This window comes from Corvus moneduloides, chromosome Z (genome assembly GCF_009650955.1).
Source record: "Corvus moneduloides isolate bCorMon1 chromosome Z, bCorMon1.pri, whole genome shotgun sequence".
Classification (NCBI taxonomy): Eukaryota; Metazoa; Chordata; class Aves; order Passeriformes; family Corvidae; genus Corvus; species Corvus moneduloides.
The window spans coordinates 68,304,359-68,327,780 of NC_045511.1; the positions used below are offsets into that span (position 1 = coordinate 68,304,359).

The 23,422-nt window shown below is 56.4% G+C and overlaps 3 protein-coding genes and 2 long non-coding RNA genes across 10 annotated transcripts in view; 1 reads left to right on the forward strand and 4 right to left on the reverse strand.

Annotated features, from left to right (window-relative positions):
• Positions 1-23,422, forward strand: part of LOC116437867 (T-cell activation Rho GTPase-activating protein-like) — a 633,784-nt gene that overhangs the window by 130,995 nt on the left and 479,367 nt on the right. The window lies entirely within an intron of this gene.
• LOC116437880 lies at positions 4,694-6,871 on the reverse strand. 3 transcript variants are annotated; one of them, XR_004237514.1, is made up of 3 exons: positions 6,445-6,871; positions 5,763-5,876; positions 4,694-5,384 (listed from the first exon to the last, which is right to left on the reverse strand). It is a non-coding gene; the product is annotated as an uncharacterized LOC116437880 (long non-coding RNA). The 3 variants fall into 3 exon arrangements; XR_004237516.1 differs by lacking the exon at positions 6,445-6,871 and adding an exon at positions 6,420-6,440; XR_004237515.1 differs by lacking the exon at positions 6,445-6,871 and adding an exon at positions 6,392-6,412.
• On the reverse strand, positions 6,884-11,282 carry LOC116437869 (serine/arginine repetitive matrix protein 1-like). Of its 3 annotated transcripts, none has more exons than XM_032096181.1 (4): positions 10,234-11,280; positions 9,807-9,994; positions 8,043-8,163; positions 6,884-6,971 (listed from the first exon to the last, which is right to left on the reverse strand). In XM_032096181.1, the coding sequence occupies exons 1-4, from the start codon at positions 11,252-11,254 to the stop codon at positions 6,961-6,963; spliced, it is 1,341 nt and encodes a 446-aa protein (XP_031952072.1). In that variant the 5' UTR covers positions 11,255-11,280; the 3' UTR covers positions 6,884-6,960. The 3 variants fall into 3 exon arrangements, 2 of the variants coding, with proteins under 2 accessions (XP_031952072.1, XP_031952071.1); XR_004237501.1 differs by having other exon boundaries at positions 6,915-6,971; positions 7,345-8,163; positions 10,234-11,282; XM_032096180.1 differs by having other exon boundaries at positions 6,911-8,163; positions 10,234-11,282.
• Positions 16,092-18,341, reverse strand: LOC116437877. 2 transcript variants are annotated; one of them, XR_004237507.1, is made up of 3 exons: positions 17,890-18,341; positions 17,233-17,346; positions 16,092-16,854 (listed from the first exon to the last, which is right to left on the reverse strand). It is a non-coding gene; the product is annotated as an uncharacterized LOC116437877 (long non-coding RNA). The 2 variants fall into 2 exon arrangements; XR_004237506.1 differs by having other exon boundaries at positions 17,915-18,339.
• On the reverse strand, positions 18,354-22,726 carry LOC116438288. Its single transcript, XM_032097128.1, has 4 exons — positions 21,706-22,726; positions 21,279-21,466; positions 19,513-19,633; positions 18,354-18,441 (listed from the first exon to the last, which is right to left on the reverse strand). Exons 1-4 carry the CDS (start codon positions 22,724-22,726, stop codon positions 18,431-18,433), a joined length of 1,341 nt encoding a protein of 446 aa, XP_031953019.1. The 3' UTR covers positions 18,354-18,430.

The window sequence follows — 23,422 nt, forward strand, 5'->3', positions numbered from 1 at the left end:
CACGGCACGGCACGGCACGGACCGGCACGGACCGACAGGGCACGGACCGGCACGGCACGGACCGGCACGGCACGGACCGACACGGCACGGCACGGCACGGACCGACACGGCACGGCACGGACCGGCACGGCACGGCACGGACCGACACGGCACGGACCGGCACGGACCGACAGGGCACGGCACGGCACGGCACGGACCGGCACGGACCGACACGGCACGGACCGACACGGCACGGACCGACACGGCACGGACCGACACGGCACCGCAACGGCACGGACCGGCACGGCACGGACCGGCACGGACCGGCACGGACCGACACGGCACGGACCGACACGGCACGGCACGGCACGGCACGGACCGGCACGGCACGGCACGACACGGACCGGCACGGCACGGCACGGCACGGCACGGCACGGCACGGCACGGCACGGACCGACACGGCACGGACCGACACGGCACGGACCGGCACGGCACGGCACGGACCGGCACGGCCCGACACGGCACGGCACGGACCGACACGGCATGGCACAGACCAACACGGCACGGACCAACACGGCATGGCACGGGAAGCCCCTGGCGAGGGCTCTGGGAGCAGCGGCGGGCATGCCGTGCCTGGGCCAGCATCGGTGCCAGAGGGAAAGGACATGTCTCTGTGTTGGCTGGGGAAAGGATGAAAAGGGGAGGTTAGAATACATTCTTTTTGCCTCCTTTTCAGCAGACCAGCTGTTTTGTTCTCGCCATCTCTGCCTGTTGTTGGCAGATTTGGCACATTTCTTGTGATTTGGGGTCAGCAGCAGCAGCAGGAAGGGGCAGCAATTTTGTCAGCATTGTCATCAAAGCTGAAGTGCTGTGCCATGGATGGATGGTGCTTTCCCCAAGGGATTAATGGCCTGCAGCTGTAGCGAACTCATGCCGGTGTCTTCCCAAAGGGCATTGCATTTTCTTTCCTCAGGAATCACTTTTTCTGTTCCTTTTTTTTCCCCTGTCTGGGGAGAGTTCCAATGCAAACCCCTTCTGCAGCCAGCTCTTGTCAATGCAGACACAAAGGAGATCTTGCAATGGACAGAGCCTCCCTAGAGCTGGTGTGGAGAGGTGAAGGGGGAAGCTTTGTCCTTTAGTCTTGAAGTCTTGTTGGGGAGCTGCTTGTGCTCTGGGGGACGGACACAAATGATGTGTATCCAAGGCTTGCAGGTTCATTCATGAGCTTCCTGACACACCACAGAGACTGCGTGTTGGGGCAGAACTTTTTGTCTGGGAACTTTTTGAAATGTTGCTTCAATTCTTCTTCTGTTTTTTTCTTTCTGCAGAACTATTGCCATAATCTTTTGCTTCCAGAGAATCTTTTCCTTCTTTTTGGGGCACTTGCCTCTGCTGGGCTCCCAAATCAGGCCATTTCCCTGGGTTGGGTTCCTTCCCAAACTGAGGAGTAGCCCATGGCCTCCGTCCTCCAAGTGGAACTTAAGGAAGCACAGGGTTTGCTGTTGTGGGAGAGGAGCTCCTCTTTCCTGCCTGCTTTCCCTTTGGGACAGGCTGGGGTGCGTTCAGTTGATAAAGGGAGGTTTAAACTCTGAAGGAGCTGCGTTTCAGACCGCTCCATCCTCGAGCTCTGCTGCGGGTGTCCTTGGACAAAGGCCTCTTGGTGCGTGAGCTCCCAGGGGGCAGGTTAAGGAAGGAGGTTGGTACTTCAGGACTGGCGCTGCTGAAAGCAGTTGGTTTGCGGAGGAGCCCGGAGCTGGGAGTGGATCCTTTTCTCACCTGCGGGCAGAAAAGGAAGTTGAAAAGTGGAAATTTTTGTTGGGGTCCCTCCCCTGCCATGGAGCCCTGGGAGAGGGGCGCTGAGGGCACAGACACGGGGCTTCCCTGTCCCTGCTCAGCCTCGTTCCCATTGGTTGGTTTGTGTTCCCTGCGCGGGCAGAAGGACCCTTGGTCCCGTGACTGGAACAGTTCCTGGGCAGAGCTCCGGCCATGCGGCTGGAGAAATAAACATCTCTGAAACAGCTATCAAGAATCTGTCTGTCCATATATATTTCCTTTCCACGGGACTCCTGGTTTGATATATGCGTGTTGCAGTATCCCCACTGCAACAAATTTTGTTTGAGGTGGTGGCGATCAGGAGTGTTCTCTAAGAGATGGGCTTGCAGAGAGGCAGGGGGGGAGGTTTCAGGCAGGAGCAGCAGCCCTGGTAACAGCAGCAGCTCCAGGAAACCCAAGGAGGGAGGTGTGAGAAGGATTGTCTCTTTTTGTGCAGATCAGCGCTTTTCTCCTCCTTCAAATTTAGCACTCTCAAGTCTTGTGCTAAACTGGATGGGCAATTGTTTTGCCGGTGGGCAGGGTCAGAGACAAAACCACAGGCAATAACTGAAGCAACAGTGTAATCTCCTATCATCCAAAACTGAAAAAAAATCAGAAAAGGATAACCCTAATCCTTTTCCCTTCATCCAGATCCACACATCGGCTGGGGGAAGCTGTCCCAGCAAAGCCCTGCAGAGCCACGACCGGCAACGGGCACATCCTGCGGTGCCTCCACCTTTGCCGGCCACGAGGCTTCCGAGGGCGCTGTGAGAGTAGCCCGGCTTGGACAGTGCTGCAGGAGCATCTGACAGAACTTCTAGTGCAGGGACACCTGATTTCATTCTCCTCTTGGTTTTCTCCCCAAGCCCAGCCAGGGCTCAAGGAGGAACCGAGGCCAGATGTGGCCTTGTCCGGTTTCTTGATGCCGAAAGGTAAAGACACATTCCACCAATGAAGGGATGCACAGATCCCATTGATGGTAATGCCTGCTAAGGAGCAGACCCATAGAACATTTGGTCAGAAGGGCCATCTAGAGGCAACTTTGGCTCAGGGCCTGTTGTTGAGGCCTCAGTCCTTCAGTGTTTTGTGGTGCAAACGAATGCCCTGGAGGGCTGGAAAGGACCAAGTCCCTCTTTAGCACGTTGCAGACAGGGAACGGGATTAGCCCTGCCAGGCCGGGCCGGGGCCAAGAGCAGAAGGCCGGCACGCTGCCTTTGCCCACAGGCAGCCGTGCAGAGCAAGGAGGCCGCTCCTGCCCGGGGGCTGAGGTGCCCGAAGCTGCCTCCCTGCTGCGCAGCTCTGCGGGGCCCGTGCTGCGCAGCGTCCTGGGCAGCCAGGGCAGCCCGGCTGCCTTGGAGCGCGAGGAGCGTCCCAGAGAAGCTGCGGCCCTTTGCTTTGGAACTATTTCTCCCAGTCCTGTCATTCATCCAGAGTGTCTGACGTGTTTTCCTTTCTTCTCACAAATCCTAGACAGCTTTTTGAGAGAAGTGACTGATGTAGCTTCTGCTGCTGCTGGTGCTTTAGTCTGCAGGTCAGGGCAGGTGATTTTAACCAAGGATGGAGTCCAAAGGTAACGTTCCAGTTTCTCCAAGTCAATAAAACCATTTACAAGGGGGGTACTGATGCTGAGCAGCTTTCTTAGTTTTTGGAAAGTTGCAATCTTAAAAAACCCACCAGGTTTTGCTACTTGAGGATACCAGCAGGAAAGAAAGCACGTGTGATAATGTAAGTGATTTGAGAGCTCTGTGTTGTGCCTTGCCACGTCAGCGTTCGTGACAAGCTGGACACCCCACTCGTAGGTCTGTCGAGTTGAATTCCCCCTAATTGTGTGCAAACAGCAGCCCAGAGATGCCGAGAAGAGCAAGGACGGTGGGTGGGTGTGCACGGACACAGCCGTGGGCTGATTGCTGTGTGGGCAGAAGGCTTTGGACAGCAGTACATCTTCACTCTCCCAAGTTGGAAGAGTATTTCAAACCTACATGAAGTGACAATTCTTCTCATCTATGTAATTTATCCTGTATAGAACAATAATATAGGATATATTTAAATAGATCTAGTATAATAAATAGAGTATATCAAAGATATACTTGATCTTTTCTTAAGCCATTGCCTGTGGGGCTTATAGACCATCTCCTAGCAGTACAATATTTTTGCCTTCTGGTCCTACTTATTATGGCATCAACTCCCCTGGGAGTTCCTTCAGGGAACTTCACTCAAAGGGCTTCCATCACTTCAGCACTTGTGAGAACTTGTTGCTTCCCAGTTCTCCTGCATCCTTCTGGATTTTGGAGCATGTCAGCACTTGGGTCAATGGCCCTTCCCTCATCCCTGCCCTGCAGCAGTTACAGTCACTGTGCCCTCGCCCTTGCTCCAGACCCTTTGCCAAAGTGCTGCCAAAGGCAGCGCAGCTGGCTCGGGATCCCTGGTTGCTGCTGCTCTCCAGGATGAGCTTCAGAGGGGCACCGGGAGCGCTCCCTAAAGAGCTCCCGGTGGGACGGGGGTGGATTTCTCCTCCCCGGGTGGCTCCTGGCTGCAGTTCTACGCTCAGGGGAGTCCCGTTTTCTCAGCAGGCCTCTGCAGCGAGCCTGTAGCCAACGTGTGGCTCTGCTGCCATCCCAAATGTGCCGTTCCCTTGCCCAGCCTGGCTGCAGCTGGGGGGGATCTGCTGGGCACAGCTGGAGACTTTATGGCCAAAATCCTCCAGCATCATCCCATTTACATCTGCCCAGTCCTTTGGAGAGCACAATCTACCCTTCTTTCAGTTGAAACACTGAATTTATTGCAGATTGTTACACTTGCACTGCTAATGTACAAATACACAAAAAGCAACTTCAGTTTAAAAATGACATTTATTTTAAATTGATACAGCTGTGCTGCCAATATATCAACATACAAGTATCAGTTGAAGTTTAGAAAACTAATTTATTGTTACAGTCATGCTATGTAAATATATACAGAGATCAACTTCAATGAAAAACGTTAATTTCTTGCAACCCTCTACAACCACTCACTATACACAAATATGAGGTTTAACAATGTAATTTATTACATATTGCTATAACTGTACAGCCCATATACGAATACAGAACTATTGATATCCCTCCCTAAAGAATCCCAGATCCAGAATAAATAAAATTATAGAACTATACAACTCCATATATATATATAAATATGAGTAAATACAGATATAACCATAACAATATACAGATTTAATTATGTATTACATATATCATGACATCTAACATGAAAAATACATTCCATACATAACAAACCTATCGATAAACATAGAACTATCAATGGACCAATAAAAAATCCATACAGGCCCAGCAACAGAACTATACAGCTGCACAACTGAACAAGTATGAAAATATGACTACAGATGTAATATAACAACATACATACATATACACCTATACAAATATCAGTTTACATATGTAAATATCCATATACTTCTAGCTCTCCCAGTCCAACTGTAAACATCTAGAACTAGAACTAGATCGGGAGGGATTGCAGGCGCCGATGTTCCCAGGCTCTCTCTCCCTCTTCCTCCCGCGCAGCGCAGCTCTCCTGGACGGGGACAGCAGATGGGACACCTGGCAAGCAAAGGGAACACTGAGTCAGGATCGGGACGTTTCCCTTGGCGGCACCTGCACTTCCATCAGGGAAGAGAAATCTCAGAGCCTCCCCAGGAGGCTTAGAAAGAAAAAGCAGGCCCAGCGGGCCAGGCTGTGGCGAGCGCAGCCCCGGCGGGACCGTCCCGCAGCCCCCGGCAGCGCGGCACAGCCGGCACCGCTGCCGGGCCCTGCCGGCACAGCTGCCTTGCCCAAGGACAGCCCCTGTGCCGCCCGGGGCAGCCGCGCTGAGCGGCCCCAGCACGGGCAGGGCCCGCTCCTGCCCAGCCGGCCAGTGCCCGCGGCCAAAGCCCACGCCAGCCTCACGCCCACCCTGCCTCAGCGGCCCTGGGGCCTCACCCAGGGTCTCGGGCGGCAGCAGCAGGTCCATATTCGCTGCTCTTGCTGGCGGCCTTCAGCTTCTCCCTGCTGGCTCCCGTCACTCTCCGGCTCTTCTCAAGGACTTCAGGGCAGCTGTGGCAAAAGCGGAGGCTCTGGAATTGGTTCCAAGGGCTGGCAGAGCCGCAGGCCCGGACCCCACTGTGCTCCCTGCTGGCTCCCTCCATCCCCTCAGCAAACCCCCAGTCCTGCCAGTTCTTCAAAGTTTTCTCACCCCCCCTCACTCCCTTCAGATCCATCGAGTCCCCTTAGACCTGCCACCCCCCTCAGCCTGTGCCTCTTCCCTCGCGGGACTTCTACCCCTCAGTCCAACCATTCATTCCCCAATTTTCCCGGTTCCCTCAGCCCCACTGTTCCCCTCAGCTCCCTCTAGAGCCCTCGGTTCCTGCCACCCTGCTCAGTCCTCCCAGTTCCCTCAGTCCTAACACCCCCCTTAGCCTGTGGGGACACTTCCCTGTCCCCTCAGTCCCCACCATCCCCAGCAGCTCCTCCACACCTCTCTGCTCCACCATTCCCTTCAGCTCTCCCAGTCTCTTCAATCCCCACCATTCCCCTCTGCTTCCCCACCATCCCCACAGCCCCACCAGCACCTCAAAGTCACCGTCCCTTCAGTGTCACCTCTCCCCAGCCCCCTCTGTCTCACCGTCCTCCAGCAGCTCCTCAGGGCACAGGGCCTGCGGCCACCGGCAGCTCCCATCGCTCCAGGGACACCGGGGCTGCAGCTGCTGCTCCGCCCGGCCCGGCCGCCAGCTCGGAGCCAGCACAGGAAGAGGGGACAGAGGGGGCACAGGGGCAAAAGCAAGAGGTGAGAGACGAAGCAGAGTAGAGAAAGAGCTTAAAAAGCAGCCTGTATTTATTCAAATATCTATCAATCTATCTAAAGCTCCATATACCTATAGCTATATAAATATAACTGTGCCCATTTATAACTATACATATATAAATGTAACTTCACATCTTTAAATGCAACTACATATATAAAAAATAACTTTATACATCTACAACTACAAATATATATTTAACTACTCAGATCTGTAACTACAACTATCTAGACATTTAAGTTCAACTACATAAATCAGGGGATTGCACCTGCCTAATGATCACAGGCTCTCTCTCTGTCTCTTCCTCCCATGCAGGACAGCCCTCTTGGAGAGGTCGATCAGATGGAATCTGGGAAGCAAAGGCAACACTGAGTCAATACCGGCCCTCATGCGCATTTCCCTTGGGCAGCAATTGTCCTTCTATCAGGGACTGTAAAAGATGGCCTGAAAGGGCCATCACTTGGGAATTCACTTGGAAATTTGAAGGTTGCTCTTTAAAGAACAGGGATCCTTTCAAGTTTTCAAAACCTCCAAAGGTTTGAAGTGTCCCAATAGAGTCTCAGCACCCACAGTGCAAATGGCACCCACGAGAGCCTGAAGCACAGACAGTCCCAGCTCCCACACAGAAGCCCAGCCTTGCTCTTTCTCTGTGCTGACAGAGACACCTCAGTCCTCACTGGAATGGCTGAAGCTGAAGGGTGCTGTGAGCTATGAACCATTACCTGGGACCTACAAACTGCCCTCTGCAGTGAGCAACAGCGGCTCCAACTCGACCATCAGCTCTGGCAGAAAGAGCTGGGAGGGAAAGAGCTCCCCACGAGGCCTGCAGGCTGCACCAGCTTGGCTAAGGAATGGATCCAAAGTGCTCCCTCTGTCCTCTTAGGTCCTGCTGATCTGGGCTCATTCAGGCTTTTCCTTTTGTGACTGGATTTGTGATTTTTCAATGGGTTGGCCTCTGATGTTCAGCTCCTTGCTTTTCTTGTGTCTCAGGACAGATACCAGCAGACTGGTACTACCTTCAGTCGGTGATTTGAGACCAAATGTTTGGACTTTTAGCCTGATGTTTTGCCCTTTTATTTCCCCTGTTCCTTCAAGAGTCCTTCGGCCCGGCCTCCACCCTGCAGCAAATTCATCCAAGGACTTCACAAAATTGGGACAGCCAGGTTGGTGACACAGCTCCCACAGGTTGGGTTTATTCACTGCTCTCTGGCCACAGCACAGCACTCGGTGTCAGTGCCTCTGGAGAAGCGTGGAGGGCAGGGCTCGGGGAGGCTGTGCCAGGGCAGGATTTGACCTAAAGGCACCAGGAAGCACCAGCCCTGCAGACAGAACTCAACTCTTCTCATCTCCCTTCCTGCCAGAGGCAGGCTCAGAGCAGCCGCCTCAGAGCTCTCTAAAGCAGTGTGGGCTCTCTCCTTACCAGGCTCCTCAGGCTCTGGGGAACTGTTCCTGCAGCTCTCGGTGCCAGGCAAAGCTCCCTCTGCTGCAGCCCTGTTCCCAGCCTCCCCTCCTGAAGACTCGGCAGCAACATTAGCATTCCCCTTGAAGGAAAACCAGAAAGAAAGAAACCCAAAGATCACTCCGTATTTTCTTGGAATCCCATCAGGGATACAACAAATCTTCTTCTCCACTCCCAACAGGAGGGGAACGCTGCCCAAACCATTCATGTGACAATCGTTTGAAACTCAGGATTCGTGTGACCAAGGTGCAACTGAAGCTCTTACAAAATGACCTTGGAGGCAAACGGTGAACTCGGAAAACCAGGAGACACCAAGGGAGGGGACGTGCCCTCACACTCTGAGCCTGGCTTCTCCCACCAGCTGTAAGAAATCAGCCAGCAGAAAGCCTGGGGCCCTCCTGCTTCCCAACACGGCCATCGACAGGGGCAGAGCTCGCTGCCAGCACTGCCCAGGGCTGGGTGCTGCAAACCTGCACGCAAAGCACACATTTCTGCCTGGCTCTCTCACCACCCCCCACCCAGCCGCTCAGACCATCAACCACAAGGCGGTGCTTTTTGGAGCCCTCTGCTGCTGCCCCGTATGGATGATCCGGGCAAACGTTTATGGACCTAGGGTATTTCCAGCATCAAATTTTCCAGTGCCAAAAGTCTGTAAATCTGGAGGGTACCAAAGAAACCAACCCAAAAGACGTGAAAAGCCAGACAACCAAGTTGTGTTTCCTAATTCCACTGAGGAAGGAAATGCCCAAGATTAAGCACCTGCAAGTTACCTTTAGACAGAAGGATATTCTCACTATGACCACTTCCAGAATATTCATCTCCTCTGCAACAGCCTGTCCACCAGAATCCTAAAGATTCTAAAGATGGTTCAGAGCTTGCAATATTTCCTTTTATTAGGGAATAAAATGCCTTTAAAAACTGCTGTGTGGGGGTTTACAGAAGACATCACACTTGAGAACAACATATTGGTAAATCCAAAAAGCCCCACTCCCCACCTTGAGTCTGCCCTTCCTCAACCATAAACGTACTGCAGGCAGTGGGGCTGCACACGAATAGAAAGAGAGACATTCTCTGGCCAACATGTAGAACAGCCTGCAAAAAGGCCTGTGCCAACACAGACACTCCAGGCAAGTCTGGGAAGAGGCAAGAGTTAAGAGAAATGGGATTCCTGATCCCAAGACTGCATCTGTCAAACAGAAGGAGCAGAAAGCTGCAGCTCCAGCCCATCCCCAAGCACGGCTCTGGCAGCGCCTGCACGCTCGGCACGGCTCACACAGCAGCAGCAGCAGCAGCTGCAGCCCAGCCCTTGCTTTGCCTTGGCCTTCCCACCCAAAACAGGCAGAGCCCACGTCTGCTGCTCTAACAGAGGCACCTCTCGCATGCCCCTCCCTGCAGGGGACACTTTGCCTTCAGTGGCAATTCTCCCCACACTCTTCTCTTCTGTCCCACCAAACAAAGCCTCTTAGAACCTACAGAGCATCACCACAAATGCCCCTGCACCAGGGATTCTTCCCAGCAAAAGGAGCACCCAAACGTGGCCACCACAGGATCACACCTCTCATCCTCACTAAGGGGGGAGACTTTGTCATCCCTCTTCTTTTAGAAATCTTGCTTGACCAACAAGAATTCAATCACTAAATAATCATGAAATCAACTAAAGAAGCCTTTGCAGCAATGTTCAAAAGCTCTCAGCCCAGCCCCTTCATTCCCATCCAGTGGGGTTACCTGAGCAAAGGGAGACCTTTCAGCCACGGATCTCCTGATCTCCCGAATCATTGCCTCGACCTGAAGGCCCAGATCCGCTGAAGGCAATTCCTCTTGCCCAGGTGCATTCCGTGTCTTGCTGGAGGTCGTCGATGCTGCACAAGCAGCACTGCCAGGTGGAGCACTGGAGGCTGAACTGTCCGGTGTGGCTGCAGGAATCCAAACACATTGGTCAGGCTCCAGAATGTGGCTTTGGGACACAGAGCTCGATTGCTGCCTTGCAGCAAACATCACAGGAAGCACACAGGAAAACCAGACAGAGATTCTTCCGGCTTTCCAGATCCCCCTTCCTAGCAGGTTTGACAATTTCTGTCTGGGAATGACAGAGCGTTGTGGGGAAATACTTCAAACGGTCACTTTTCACGACCTTTTGGAACACTTTTCCTACCTGATGGCTTGCAGGCTGGGGACTGCTGCTCCGTTTGGAGCTGCTCGAAGCTGCACGGCGGGATCCTGAGCAGCTCCCGCCCGGCCGGAGGCGGCCGCTCCATGTGGGGCTGCTGGAAAGCCCAGGGCGGCAGCCCGGCCGGCGGCGGCTGCAGCCCGTACAGCTTCTGGAGGCGGCTCAGCCCCTCCCGCCTGACCGGCAGCAGCGGCTCCCCGTAGAGCCCGAGGAGCTCGCAGGGCGGGATCCTGGGCACCTCCCGCTCGGCAGGCAGCGGCCGCTCCCCGTACAGCTCCTGGAAGCGGCTGGGCCCGTCCCGCCGGGCCGGCTGCGGCCGGTCCCTGTGGAGGAGGTGGAAGCCACAGGGCGGGCGCCGGGCCAGGAGCGGCCGCTCTCTGGGGGGCTGCTGGAAGCGGCTCGGCCGCCGGCTGCGCAGCTCCCGCCCGTCCGGCAGCGTCCGCTCCCTGTGCAGGAGCAAGAAGCCGCTGGGCGGCCGCCCCGCCGGCAGCGGCGGCCGCTCCCGAGGCAGCGCCTGGAACCGCCCGCGCCCCTCCGGCCCCGCCGGCCGCGGCCGCTGCCGGGGGCGCTGCTGGGAGCCGCAGGGCGAGCGCCTGCGCCGCTCCGGCCCGGGCGCCAGGCGGTGCTTGCTGGCCCTGCTCCGGCGCCTGATGCGCAGCAGGAGGTGGGGGCGGTCGCGGCGAAACCAGGGGTTCCCATAGTGGACGATGGCCCCGGCACCGCCCGGCACAGCCGCGCCAGCCCGGCCCGGCACCTTGTAGAAGCCGTAGCGGTTCAGCTGGCGCACGATGCTGCGGAACTGCGTGGCTCTGAAGGTGCGCGGGGCCGGCCCCTGGACGCCGGCCGAGCTGAGCAGCTCCTGCTCAAAGCGTGCGCGGTCGATGAGCAGCCCCCGGCCCTGGCTGTCCCAGCGCACGGAGCGGACGCGGGGGCTGTTCGCCAGGCGCCACAGCTTGGCGGGGAAGGTGCGGGCGTCGAGCCCGGCGGGCAGCGGCAGCTCGGCCATCGCGCCTGTCGCCCACTGGCGCCGCAACGGCCGCAGCGCAACGGCCGCAGCTGCAGCGGCGGCGCGCGGCCTGAGGGGGGCGCTGCGCTGGGCCCCGCGCGGGAACGAGCGGCACAAAGCCGGGGCTGCGGGCACAGCGCGGGCGGGGCGGCTCCCGTGGCGCTGCCCGGGCACGGCACGGACCGGCACGGACCGACAGGGCACGGCACGGCACGGCACGGACCGGCACGGACCGACACGGCACGGACCGGCATGGCACGGACCGACACGGCACGGACCGGCACGGACCGACAGGGCACGGCACGGCACGGCACGGACCGGCACGGACCGACACGGCACGGACCGACACGGCACGGACCGACACGGCACGGACCGACACGGCACCGCAACGGCACGGACCGGCACGGCACGGACCGGCACGGACCGGCACGGCACGGCACGGCACGGCGCGGCACGGCACGGCGCGGCACGGCACGGCACGGCACGACACGGACCGGCACGGCACGGCACGGCACGGCACGGCACGGCACGGACCGACACGGCACGGACCGACACGGCACGGCACGGACCGACACGGCACGGCACGGCACGGCACGGCACGGCACGGACCAACATGGCACGGCACGGACCGGACCAACACGGCACGGCACGGCATGGCACGGACCGACACGGCACGGACCGGCACGGCACGGCACGGACCGGCACGGACCGACACGGCACGGCACGGACCGACACGGCATGGCACAGACCAACACGGCACGGACCAACACGGCATGGCACGGGAAGCCCCTGGCGAGGGCTCTGGGAGCAGCGGCGGGCATGCCGTGCCTGGGCCAGCATCGGTGCCAGAGGGAAAGGACATGTCTCTGTGTTGGCTGGGGAAAGGATGAAAAGGGGAGGTTAGAATACATTCTTTTTGCCTCCTTTTCAGCAGACCAGCTGTTTTGTTCTCGCCATCTCTGCCTGTTGTTGGCAGATTTGGCACATTTCTTGTGATTTGGGGTCAGCAGCAGCAGCAGGAAGGGGCAGCAATTTTGTCAGCATTGTCATCAAAGCTGAAGTGCTGTGCCATGGATGGATGGTGCTTTCCCCAAGGGATTAATGGCCTGCAGCTGTAGCGAACTCATGCCGGTGTCTTCCCAAAGGGCATTGCATTTTCTTTCCTCAGGAATCACTTTTTCTGTTCCTTTTTTTTCCCCTGTCTGGGGAGAGTTCCAATGCAAACCCCTTCTGCAGCCAGCTCTTGTCAATGCAGACACAAAGGAGATCTTGCAATGGACAGAGCCTCCCTAGAGCTGGTGTGGAGAGGTGAAGGGGGAAGCTTTGTCCTTTAGTCTTGAAGTCTTGTTGGGGAGCTGCTTGTGCTCTGGGGGACGGACACAAATGATGTGTATCCAAGGCTTGCAGGTTCATTCATGAGCTTCCTGACACACCACAGAGACTGCGTGTTGGGGCAGAACTTTTTGTCTGGGAACTTTTTGAAATGTTGCTTCAATTCTTCTTCTGTTTTTTTCTTTCTGCAGAACTATTGCCATAATCTTTTGCTTCCAGAGAATCTTTTCCTTCTTTTTGGGGCACTTGCCTCTGCTGGGCTCCCAAATCAGGCCATTTCCCTGGGTTGGGTTCCTTCCCAAACTGAGGAGTAGCCCATGGCCTCCGTCCTCCAAGTGGAACTTAAGGAAGCACAGGGTTTGCTGTTGTGGGAGAGGAGCTCCTCTTTCCTGCCTGCTTTCCCTTTGGGACAGGCTGGGGTGCGTTCAGTTGATAAAGGGAGGTTTAAACTCTGAAGGAGCTGCGTTTCAGACCGCTCCATCCTCGAGCTCTGCTGCGGGTGTCCTTGGACAAAGGCCTCTTGGTGCGTGAGCTCCCAGGGGGCAGGTTAAGGAAGGAGGTTGGTATTTCAGGACTGGCGCTGCTGAAAGCAGTTGGTTTGCGGAGGAGCCCGGAGCTGGGAGTGGATCCTTTTCTCACCTGCGGGCAGAAAAGGAAGTTGAAAAGTGGAAATTTTTGTTGGGGTCCCTCCCCTGCCATGGAGCCCTGGGAGAGGGGCGCTGAGGGCACAGACACGGGGCTTCCCTGTCCCTGCTCAGCCTCGTTCCCATTGGTTGGTTTGTGTTCCCTGCGCGGGCAGAAGGACCCTTGGTCCCGTGACTGGAACAGTTCCTGGGCAGAGCTCCGGCCATGCGGCTGGAGAAATAAACATCTCTGAAACAGCTATCAAGAATCTGTCTGTCCATATATATTTCCTTTCCACGGGACTCCTGGTTTGATATATGCGTGTTGCAGTATCCCCACTGCAACAAATTTTGTTTGAGGTGGTGGCGATCAGGAGTGTTCTCTAAGAGATGGGCTTGCAGAGAGGCAGGGGGGGAGGTTTCAGGCAGGAGCAGCAGCCCTGGTAACAGCAGCAGCTCCAGGAAACCCAAGGAGGGAGGTGTGAGAAGGATTGTCTCTTTTTGTGCAGATCAGCGCTTTTCTCCTCCTTCAAATTTAGCACTCTCAAGTCTTGTGCTAAACTGGATGGGCAATTGTTTTGCCGGTGGGCAGGGTCAGAGACAAAACCACAGGCAATAACTGAAGCAACAGTGTAATCTCCTATCATCCAAAACTGAAAAAAAATCAGAAAAGGATAACCCTAATCCTTTTCCCTTCATCCAGATCCACACATCGGCTGGGGGAAGCTGTCCCAGCAAAGCCCTGCAGAGCCACGACCGGCAACGGGCACATCCTGCGGTGCCTCCACCTTTGCCGGCCACGAGGCTTCCGAGGGCGCTGTGAGAGTAGCCCGGCTTGGACAGTGCTGCAGGAGCATCTGACAGAACTTCTAGTGCAGGGACACCTGATTTCATTCTCCTCTTGGTTTTCTCCCCAAGCCCAGCCAGGGCTCAAGGAGGAACCGAGGCCAGATGTGGCCCTGTCCGGTTTCTTGATGCCGAAAGGTAAAGACACATTCCACCAATGAAGGGATGCACAGATCCCATTGATGGTAATGCCTGCTAAGGAGCAGACCCATAGAACATTTGGTCAGAAGGGCCATCTAGAGGCAACTTTGGCTCAGGGCCTGTTGTTGAGGCCTCAGTCCTTCAGTGTTTTGTGGTGCAAACGAATGCCCTGGAGGGCTGGAAAGGACCAAGTCCCTCTTTAGCACGTTGCAGACAGGGAACGGGATTAGCCCTGCCAGGCCGGGCCGGGGCCAAGAGCAGAAGGCCGGCACGCTGCCTTTGCCCACAGGCAGCCGTGCAGAGCAAGGAGGCCGCTCCTGCCCGGGGGCTGAGGTGCCCGAAGCTGCCTCCCTGCTGCGCAGCTCTGCGGGGCCCGTGCTGCGCAGCGTCCTGGGCAGCCAGGGCAGCCCGGCTGCCTTGGAGCGCGAGGAGCGTCCCAGAGAAGCTGCGGCCCTTTGCTTTGGAACTATTTCTCCCAGTCCTGTCATTCATCCAGAGTGTCTGACGTGTTTTCCTTTCTTCTCACAAATCCTAGACAGCTTTTTGAGAGAAGTGACTGATGTAGCTTCTGCTGCTGCTGGTGCTTTAGTCTGCAGGTCAGGGCAGGTGATTTTAACCAAGGATGGAGTCCAAAGGTAACGTTCCAGTTTCTCCAAGTCAATAAAACCATTTACAAGGGGGGTACTGATGCTGAGCAGCTTTCTTAGTTTTTGGAAAGTTGCAATCTTAAAAAACCCACCAGGTTTTGCTACTTGAGGATACCAGCAGGAAAGAAAGCACGTGTGATAATGTAAGTGATTTGAGAGCTCTGTGTTGTGCCTTGCCACGTCAGCGTTCGTGACAAGCTGGACACCCCACTCGTAGGTCTGTCGAGTTGAATTCCCCCTAATTGTGTGCAAACAGCAGCCCAGAGATGCCGAGAAGAGCAAGGACGGTGGGTGGGTGTGCACGGACACAGCCGTGGGCTGATTGCTGTGTGGGCAGAAGGCTTTGGACAGCAGTACATCTTCACTCTCCCAAGTTGGAAGAGTATTTCAAACCTACATGAAGTGACAATTCTTCTCATCTATGTAATTTATCCTGTATAGAACAATAATATAGGATATATTTAAATAGATCTAGTATAATAAATAGAGTATATCAAAGATATACTTGATCTTTTCTTAAGCCATTGCCTGTGGGGCTTATAGACCATCTCCTAGCAGTACAATATTTTTGCCTTCTGGTCCTACTTATTATGGCATCAACTCCCCTGGGAGTTCCTTCAGGGAACTTCACTCAAAGGGCTTCCATCATTTCAGCACTTGTGAGAACTTGTTGCTTCCCAGTTCTCCTGCATCCTTCTGGATTTTGGAGCATGTCAGCACTTGGGTCAATGGCCCTTCCCTCCTCCCTGCCCTGCAGCAGTTACAGTCACTGTTCCCTCGCCCTTGCTCCAGACCCTTTGCCAAAGTGCTGCCAAAGGCAGCGCAGCTGGCTCGGGATCCCTGGTTGCTGCTGCTCTCCAGGATGAGCTTCAGAGGGGCACCGGGAGCGCTCCCTAAAGAGCTCCCGGTGGGACGGGGGTGGATTTCTCCTCCCCGGGTGGCTCCTGGCTGCAGTTCTACGCTCAGGGGAGTCCCGTTTTCTCAGCAGGCCTCTGCAGCGAGCCTGTAGCCAACGTGTGGCTCTGCTGCCATCCCAAATGTGCCGTTCCCTTGCCCAGCCTGGCTGCAGCTGGGGGGGATCTGCTGGGCACAGCTGGAGACTTTATGGCCAAAATCCTCCAGCATCATCCCATTTACATCTGCCCAGTCCTTTGGAGAGCACAATCTACCCTTCTTTCAGTTGAAACACTGAATTTATTGCAGATTGTTACACTTGCACTGCTAATGTACAAATACACAAAAAGCAACTTCAGTTTAAAAATGACATTTATTTTAAATTGATACACCCACGCTGCCAATATATCAACATACAAGTATCAGTTGAAGTTTAGAAAACTAATTTATTGTTACAGTCATGCTATGTAAATATATACAGAGATCAACTTCAATGAAAAACGTTAATTTCTTGCAACCCTCTACAACCACTCACTATACACAAATATGAGGTTTAACAATGTAATTTATTACATATTGCTATAACTGTACAGCCCATATACGAATACAGAACTATTGATATCCCTCCCTAAAGAATCCCAGATCCAGAATAAATAAAATTATAGAACTATACAACTCCATATATATATATAAATATGAGTAAATACAGATATAACCATAACAATATACAGATTTAATTATGTATTACATATATCATGACATCTAACATGAAAAATACATTCCATACATAACAAACCTATCGATAAACATAGAACTATCAATGGACCAATAAAAAATCCATACAGGCCCAGCAACAGAACTATACAGCTGCACAACTGAACAAGTATGAAAATATGACTACAGATGTAATATAACAACATACATACATATACACCTATACAAATATCAGTTTACATATGTAAATATCCATATACTTCTAGCTCTCCCAGTCCAACTGTAAACATCTAGAACTAGAACTAGATCGGGAGGGATTGCAGGCGCCGATGTTCCCAGGCTCTCTCTCCCTCTTCCTCCCGCGCAGCGCAGCTCTCCTGGACGGGGACAGCAGATGGGACACCTGGCAAGCAAAGGGAACACTGAGTCAGGATCGGGACGTTTCCCTTGGCGGCACCTGCACTTCCATCAGGGAAGAGAAATCTCAGAGCCTCCCCAGGAGGCTTAGAAAGAAAAAGCAGGCCCAGCGGGCCAGGCTGTGGCGAGCGCAGCCCCGGCGGGACCGTCCCGCAGCCCCCGGCAGCGCGGCACAGCCGGCACCGCTGCCGGGCCCTGCCGGCACAGCTGCCTTGCCCAAGGACAGCCCCTGTGCCGCCCGGGGCAGCCGCGCTGAGCGGCCCCAGCACGGGCAGGGCCCGCTCCTGCCCAGCCGGCCAGTGCCCGCGGCCAAAGCCCACGCCAGCCTCACGCCCACCCTGCCTCAGCGGCCCTGGGGCCTCACCCAGGGTCTCGGGCGGCAGCAGCAGGTCCATATTCGCTGCTCTTGCTGGCGGCCTTCAGCTTCTCCCTGCTGGCTCCCGTCACTCTCCGGCTCTTCTCAAGGACTTCAGGGCAGCTGTGGCAAAAGCGGAGGCTCTGGAATTGGTTCCAAGGGCTGGCAGAGCCGCAGGCCCGGACCCCACTGTGCTCCCTGCTGGCTCCCTCCATCCCCTCAGCAAACCCCCAGTCCTGCCAGTTCTTCAAAGTTTTCTCACCCCCCCTCACTCCCTTCAGATCCATCGAGTCCCCTTAGACCTGCCACCCCCCTCAGCCTGTGCCTCTTCCCTCGCGGGACTTCTACCCCTCAGTCCAACCATTCATTCCCCAATTTTCCCGGTTCCCTCAGCCCCACTGTTCCCCTCAGCTCCCTCTAGAGCCCTCGGTTCCTGCCACCCTGCTCAGTCCTCCCAGTTCCCTCAGTCCTAACACCCCCCTTAGCCTGTGGGGACACTTCCCTGTCCCCTCAGTCCCCACCATCCCCAGCAGCTCCTCCACACCTCTCTGCTCCACCATTCCCTTCAGCTCTCCCAGTCTCTTCAATCCCCACCATTCCCCTCTGCTTCCCCACCATCCCCACAGCCCCACCAGCACCTCAAAGTCACCGTCCCTTCAGTGTCACCTCTCCCCAGCCCCCTCTGTCTCACCGTCCTCCAGCAGCTCCTCAGGGCACAGGGCCTGCGGCCACCGGCAGCTCCCACCGCTCCAGGGACACCGGGGCTGCAGCTGCTGCTCCGCCCGGCCCGGCCGCCAGCTCGGAGCCAGCACAGGAAGAGGGGACAGAGGGGGCACAGGGGCAAAAGCAAGAGGTGAGAGACGAAGCAGAGTAGAGAAAGAGCTTAAAAAGCAGCCTGTATTTATTCAAATATCTATCAATCTATCTAAAGCTCCATATACCTATAGCTATATAAATATAACTGTGCCCATTTATAACTATACATATATAAATGTAACTTCACATCTTTAAATGCAACTACATATATAAAAAATAACTTTATACATCTACAACTACAAATATATATTTAACTACTCAGATCTGTAACTACAACTATCTAGACATTTAAGTTCAACTACATAAATCAGGGGATTGCACCTGCCTAATGATCACAGGCTCTCTCTCTGTCTCTTCCTCCCATGCAGGACAGCCCTCTTGGAGAGGTCGATCAGATGGAATCTGGGAAGCAAAGGCAACACTGAGTCAATACCGGCCCTCATGCGCATTTCCCTTGGGCAGCAATTGTCCTTCTATCAGGGACTGTAAAAGATGGCCTGAAAGGGCCATCACTTGGGAATTCACTTGGAAATTTGAAGGTTGCTCTTTAAAGAACAGGGATCCTTTCAAGTTTTCAAAACCTCCAAAGGTTTGAAGTGTCCCAATAGAGTCTCAGCACCCACAGTGCAAATGGCACCCACGAGAGCCTGAAGCACAGACAGTCCCAGCTCCCACACAGAAGCCCAGCCTTGCTCTTTCTCTGTGCTGACAGAGACACCTCAGTCCTCACTGGAATGGCTGAAGCTGAAGGGTGCTGTGAGCTATGAACCATTACCTGGGACCTACAAACTGCCCTCTGCAGTGAGCAACAGCGGCTCCAACTCGACCATCAGCTCTGGCAGAAAGAGCTGGGAGGGAAAGAGCTCCCCACGAGGCCTGCAGGCTGCACCAGCTTGGCTAAGGAATGGATCCAAAGTGCTCCCTCTGTCCTCTTAGGTCCTGCTGATCTGGGCTCATTCAGGCTTTTCCTTTTGTGACTGGATTTGTGATTTTTCAATGGGTTGGCCTCTGATGTTCAGCTCCTTGCTTTTCTTGTGTCTCAGGACAGATACCAGCAGACTGGTACTACCTTCAGTCGGTGATTTGAGACCAAATGTTTGGACTTTTAGCCTGATGTTTTGCCCTTTTATTTCCCCTGTTCCTTCAAGAGTCCTTCGGCCCGGCCTCCACCCTGCAGCAAATTCATCCAAGGACTTCACAAAATTGGGACAGCCAGGTTGGTGACACAGCTCCCACAGGTTGGGTTTATTCACAGCTCTCTGGCCACAGCACAGCACTCGGTGTCAGTGCCTCTGGAGAAGCGTGGAGGGCAGGGCTCGGGGAGGCTGTGCCAGGGCAGGATTTGACCTAAAGGCACCAGGAAGCACCAGCCCTGCAGACAGAACTCAACTCTTCTCATCTCCCTTCCTGCCAGAGGCAGGCTCAGAGCAGCCACCTCAGAGCTCTCTAAAGCAGTGTGGGCTCTCTCCTTACCAGGCTCCTCAGGCTCTGGGGAACTGTTCCTGCAGCTCTCGGTGCCAGGCAAAGCTCCCTCTGCTGCAGCCCTGTTCCCAGCCTCCCCTCCTGAAGACTCGGCAGCAACATTAGCATTCCCCTTGAAGGAAAACCAGAAAGAAAGAAACCCAAAGATCACTCCGTATTTTCTTGGAATCCCATCAGGGATACAACAAATCTTCTTCTCCACTCCCAACAGGAGGGGAACGCTGCCCAAACCATTCATGTGACAATCGTTTGAAACTCAGGATTCGTGTGACCAAGGTGCAACTGAAGCTCTTACAAAATGACCTTGGAGGCAAACGGTGAACTCGGAAAACCAGGAGACACCAAGGGAGGGGACGTGCCCTCACACTCTGAGCCTGGCTTCTCCCACCAGCTGTAAGAAATCAGCCAGCAGAAAGCCTGGGGCCCTCCTGCTTCCCAACACGGCCATCGACAGGGGCAGAGCTCGCTGCCAGCACTGCCCAGGGCTGGGTGCTGCAAACCTGCACGCAAAGCACACATTTCTGCCTGGCTCTCTCACCACCCCCCACCCAGCCGCTCAGGACCATCAACCACAAGGCGGTGCTTTTTGGAGCCCTCTGCTGCTGCCCCGTATGGATGATCCGGGCAAACGTTTATGGACCTAGGGTATTTCCAGCATCAAATTTTCCAGTGCCAAAAGTCTGTAAATCTGGAGGGTACCAAAGAAACCAACCCAAAAGACGTGAAAAGCCAGACAACCAAGTTGTGTTTCCTAATTCCACTGAGGAAGGAAATGCCCAAGATTAAGCACCTGCAAGTTACCTTTAGACAGAAAGATATTCTCACTATGACCACTTCCAGAATATTCATCTCCTCTGCAACAGCCTGTCCACCAGAATCCTAAAGATTCTAAAGATGGTTCAGAGCTTGCAATATTTCCTTTTATTAGGGAATAAAATGCCTTTAAAAACTGCTGTGTGGGGGTTTACAGAAGACATCACACTTGAGAACAACATATTGGTAAATCCAGAAAGCCCCACTCCCCACCTTGAGTCTGCCCTTCCTCAACCATAAACGTGCTGCAGGCAGTGGGGCTGCACACGAATAGAAAGAGAGACATTCTCTGGCCAACATGTAGAACAGCCTGCAAAAAGGCCTGTGCCAACACAGACACTCCAGGCAAGTCTGGGAAGAGGCAAGAGTTAAGAGAAATGGGATTCCTAATCCCAAGACTGCATCTGTCAAACAGAAGGAGCAGAAAGCTGCAGCTCCAGCCCATCCCCAAGCACGGCTCTGGCAGCGCCTGCACGCTCGGCACGGCTCACACAGCAGCAGCAGCAGCAGCTGCAGCCCAGCCCTTGCTTTGCCTTGGCCTTCCCACCCAAAACAGGCAGAGCCCACGTCTGCTGCTCTAACAGAGGCACCTCTCGCATGCCCCTCCCTGCAGGGGACACTTTGCCTTCAGTGGCAATTCTCCCCACACTCTTCTCTTCTGTCCCACCAAACAAAGCCTCTTAGAACCTACAGAGCATCACCCACAAATGCCCCTGCACCAGGGATTCTTCCCAGCAAAAGGAGCACCCAAACGTGGCCACCACAGGATCACACCTCTCATCCTCACTAAGGGGGGAGACTTTGTCATCCCTCTTCTTTTAGAAATCTTGCTTGACCAACAAGAATTCAATCACTAAATAATCATGAAATCAACTAAAGAAGCCTTTGCAGCAATGTTCAAAAGCTCTCAGCCCAGCCCCTTCATTCCCATCCAGTGGGGTTACCTGAGCAAAGGGAGACCTTTCAGCCACGGATCTCCTGATCTCCCGAATCATTGCCTCGACCTGAAGGCCCAGATCCGCTGAAGGCAATTCCTCTTGCCCAGGTGCATTCCGTGTCTTGCTGGAGGTCGTCGATGCTGCACAAGCAGCACTGCCAGGTGGAGCACTGGAGGCTGAACTGTCCGGTGTGGCTGCAGGAATCCAAACACATTGGTCAGGCTCCAGAATGTGGCTTTGGGACACAGAGCTCGATTGCTGCCTTGCAGCAAACATCACAGGAAGCACACAGGAAAACCAGACAGAGATTCTTCCGGCTTTCCAGATCCCCCTTCCTAGCAGGTTTGACAATTTCTGTCTGGGAATGACAGAGCGTTGTGGGGAAATACTTCAAACGGTCACTTTTCACGACCTTTTGGAACACTTTTCCTACCTGATGGCTTGCAGGCTGGGGACTGCTGCTCCGTTTGGAGCTGCTCGAAGCTGCACGGCGGGATCCTGAGCAGCTCCCGCCCGGCCGGAGGCGGCCGCTCCATGTGGGGCTGCTGGAAAGCCCAGGGCGGCAGCCCGGCCGGCGGCGGCTGCAGCCCGTACAGCTTCTGGAGGCGGCTCAGCCCCTCCCGCCTGACCGGCAGCAGCGGCTCCCCGTAGAGCCCGAGGAGCTCGCAGGGCGGGATCCTGGGCACCTCCCGCTCGGCAGGCAGCGGCCGCTCCCCGTACAGCTCCTGGAAGCGGCTGGGCCCGTCCCGCCGGGCCGGCTGCGGCCGGTCCCTGTGGAGGAGGTGGAAGCCACAGGGCGGGCGCCGGGCCAGGAGCGGCCGCTCTCTAGGGGGCTGCTGGAAGCGGCTCGGCCGCCGGCTGCGCAGCTCCCGCCCGTCCGGCAGCGTCCGCTCCCTGTGCAGGAGCAAGAAGCCGCTGGGCGGCCGCCCCGCCGGCAGCGGCGGCCGCTCCCGAGGCAGCGCCTGGAACCGCCCGCGCCCCTCCGGCCCCGCCGGCCGCGGCCGCTGCCGGGGGCGCTGCTGGGAGCCGCAGGGCGAGCGCCTGCGCCGCTCCGGCCCGGGCGCCAGGCGGTGCTTGCTGGCCCTGCTCCGGCGCCTGATGCGCAGCAGGAGGTGGGGGCGGTCGCGGCGAAACCAGGGGTTCCCATAGTGGACGATGGCCCCGGCACCGCCCGGCACAGCCGCGCCAGCCCGGCCCGGCACCTTGTAGAAGCCGTAGCGGTTCAGCTGGCGCACGATGCTGCGGAACTGCGTGGCTCTGAAGGTGCGCGGGGCCGGCCCCTGGACGCCGGCCGAGCTGAGCAGCTCCTGCTCAAAGCGTGCGCGGTCGATGAGCAGCCCCCGGCCCTGGCTGTCCCAGCGCACGGAGCGGACGCGGGGGCTGTTCGCCAGGCGCCACAGCTTGGCGGGGAAGGTGCGGGCGTCGAGCCCGGCGGGCAGCGGCAGCTCGGCCATCGCGCCTGTCGCCCACTGGCGCCGCAACGGCCGCAGCGCAACGGCCGCAGCTGCAGCGGCGGCGCGCGGCCTGAGGGGGGCGCTGCGCTGGGCCCCGCGCGGGAACGAGCGGCACAAAGCCGGGGCTGCGGGCACAGCGCGGGCGGGGCGGCTCCCGTGGCGCTGCCCGGGCACGGCACGGACCGGCACGGACCGACAGGGCACGGCACGGCACGGCACGGACCGGCACGGACCGACACGGCACGGACCGGCACGGCACGGACCGGCACGGCACGGCACGGCACGGCACGGCACGGCACGGACCGACACGGCACGGCACGGACCGGCACGGCACGGCACGGACCGACACGGCACGGACCGGCACGGACCGACAGGGCACGGCACGGCACGGCACGGACCGGCACGGACCGGCACGGACCGACACGGCACGGACCGACACGGCACGGACCGACACGGCACCGCAACGGCACGGACCGGCACGGCACGGACCGGCACGGCACGGCACGGCACGGCACGGCACGGCACGGACCGGCACGGCACGGCACGGCACGGCACGGCACGGCACGGCACGGACCGACACGGCACGGACCGACACGGCACGGCACGGACCGACACGGCACGGCACGGCACGGACCGGCACGGCACGGACCAACATGGCACGGCACGGACCGGACCAACACGGCACGGCACGGCACG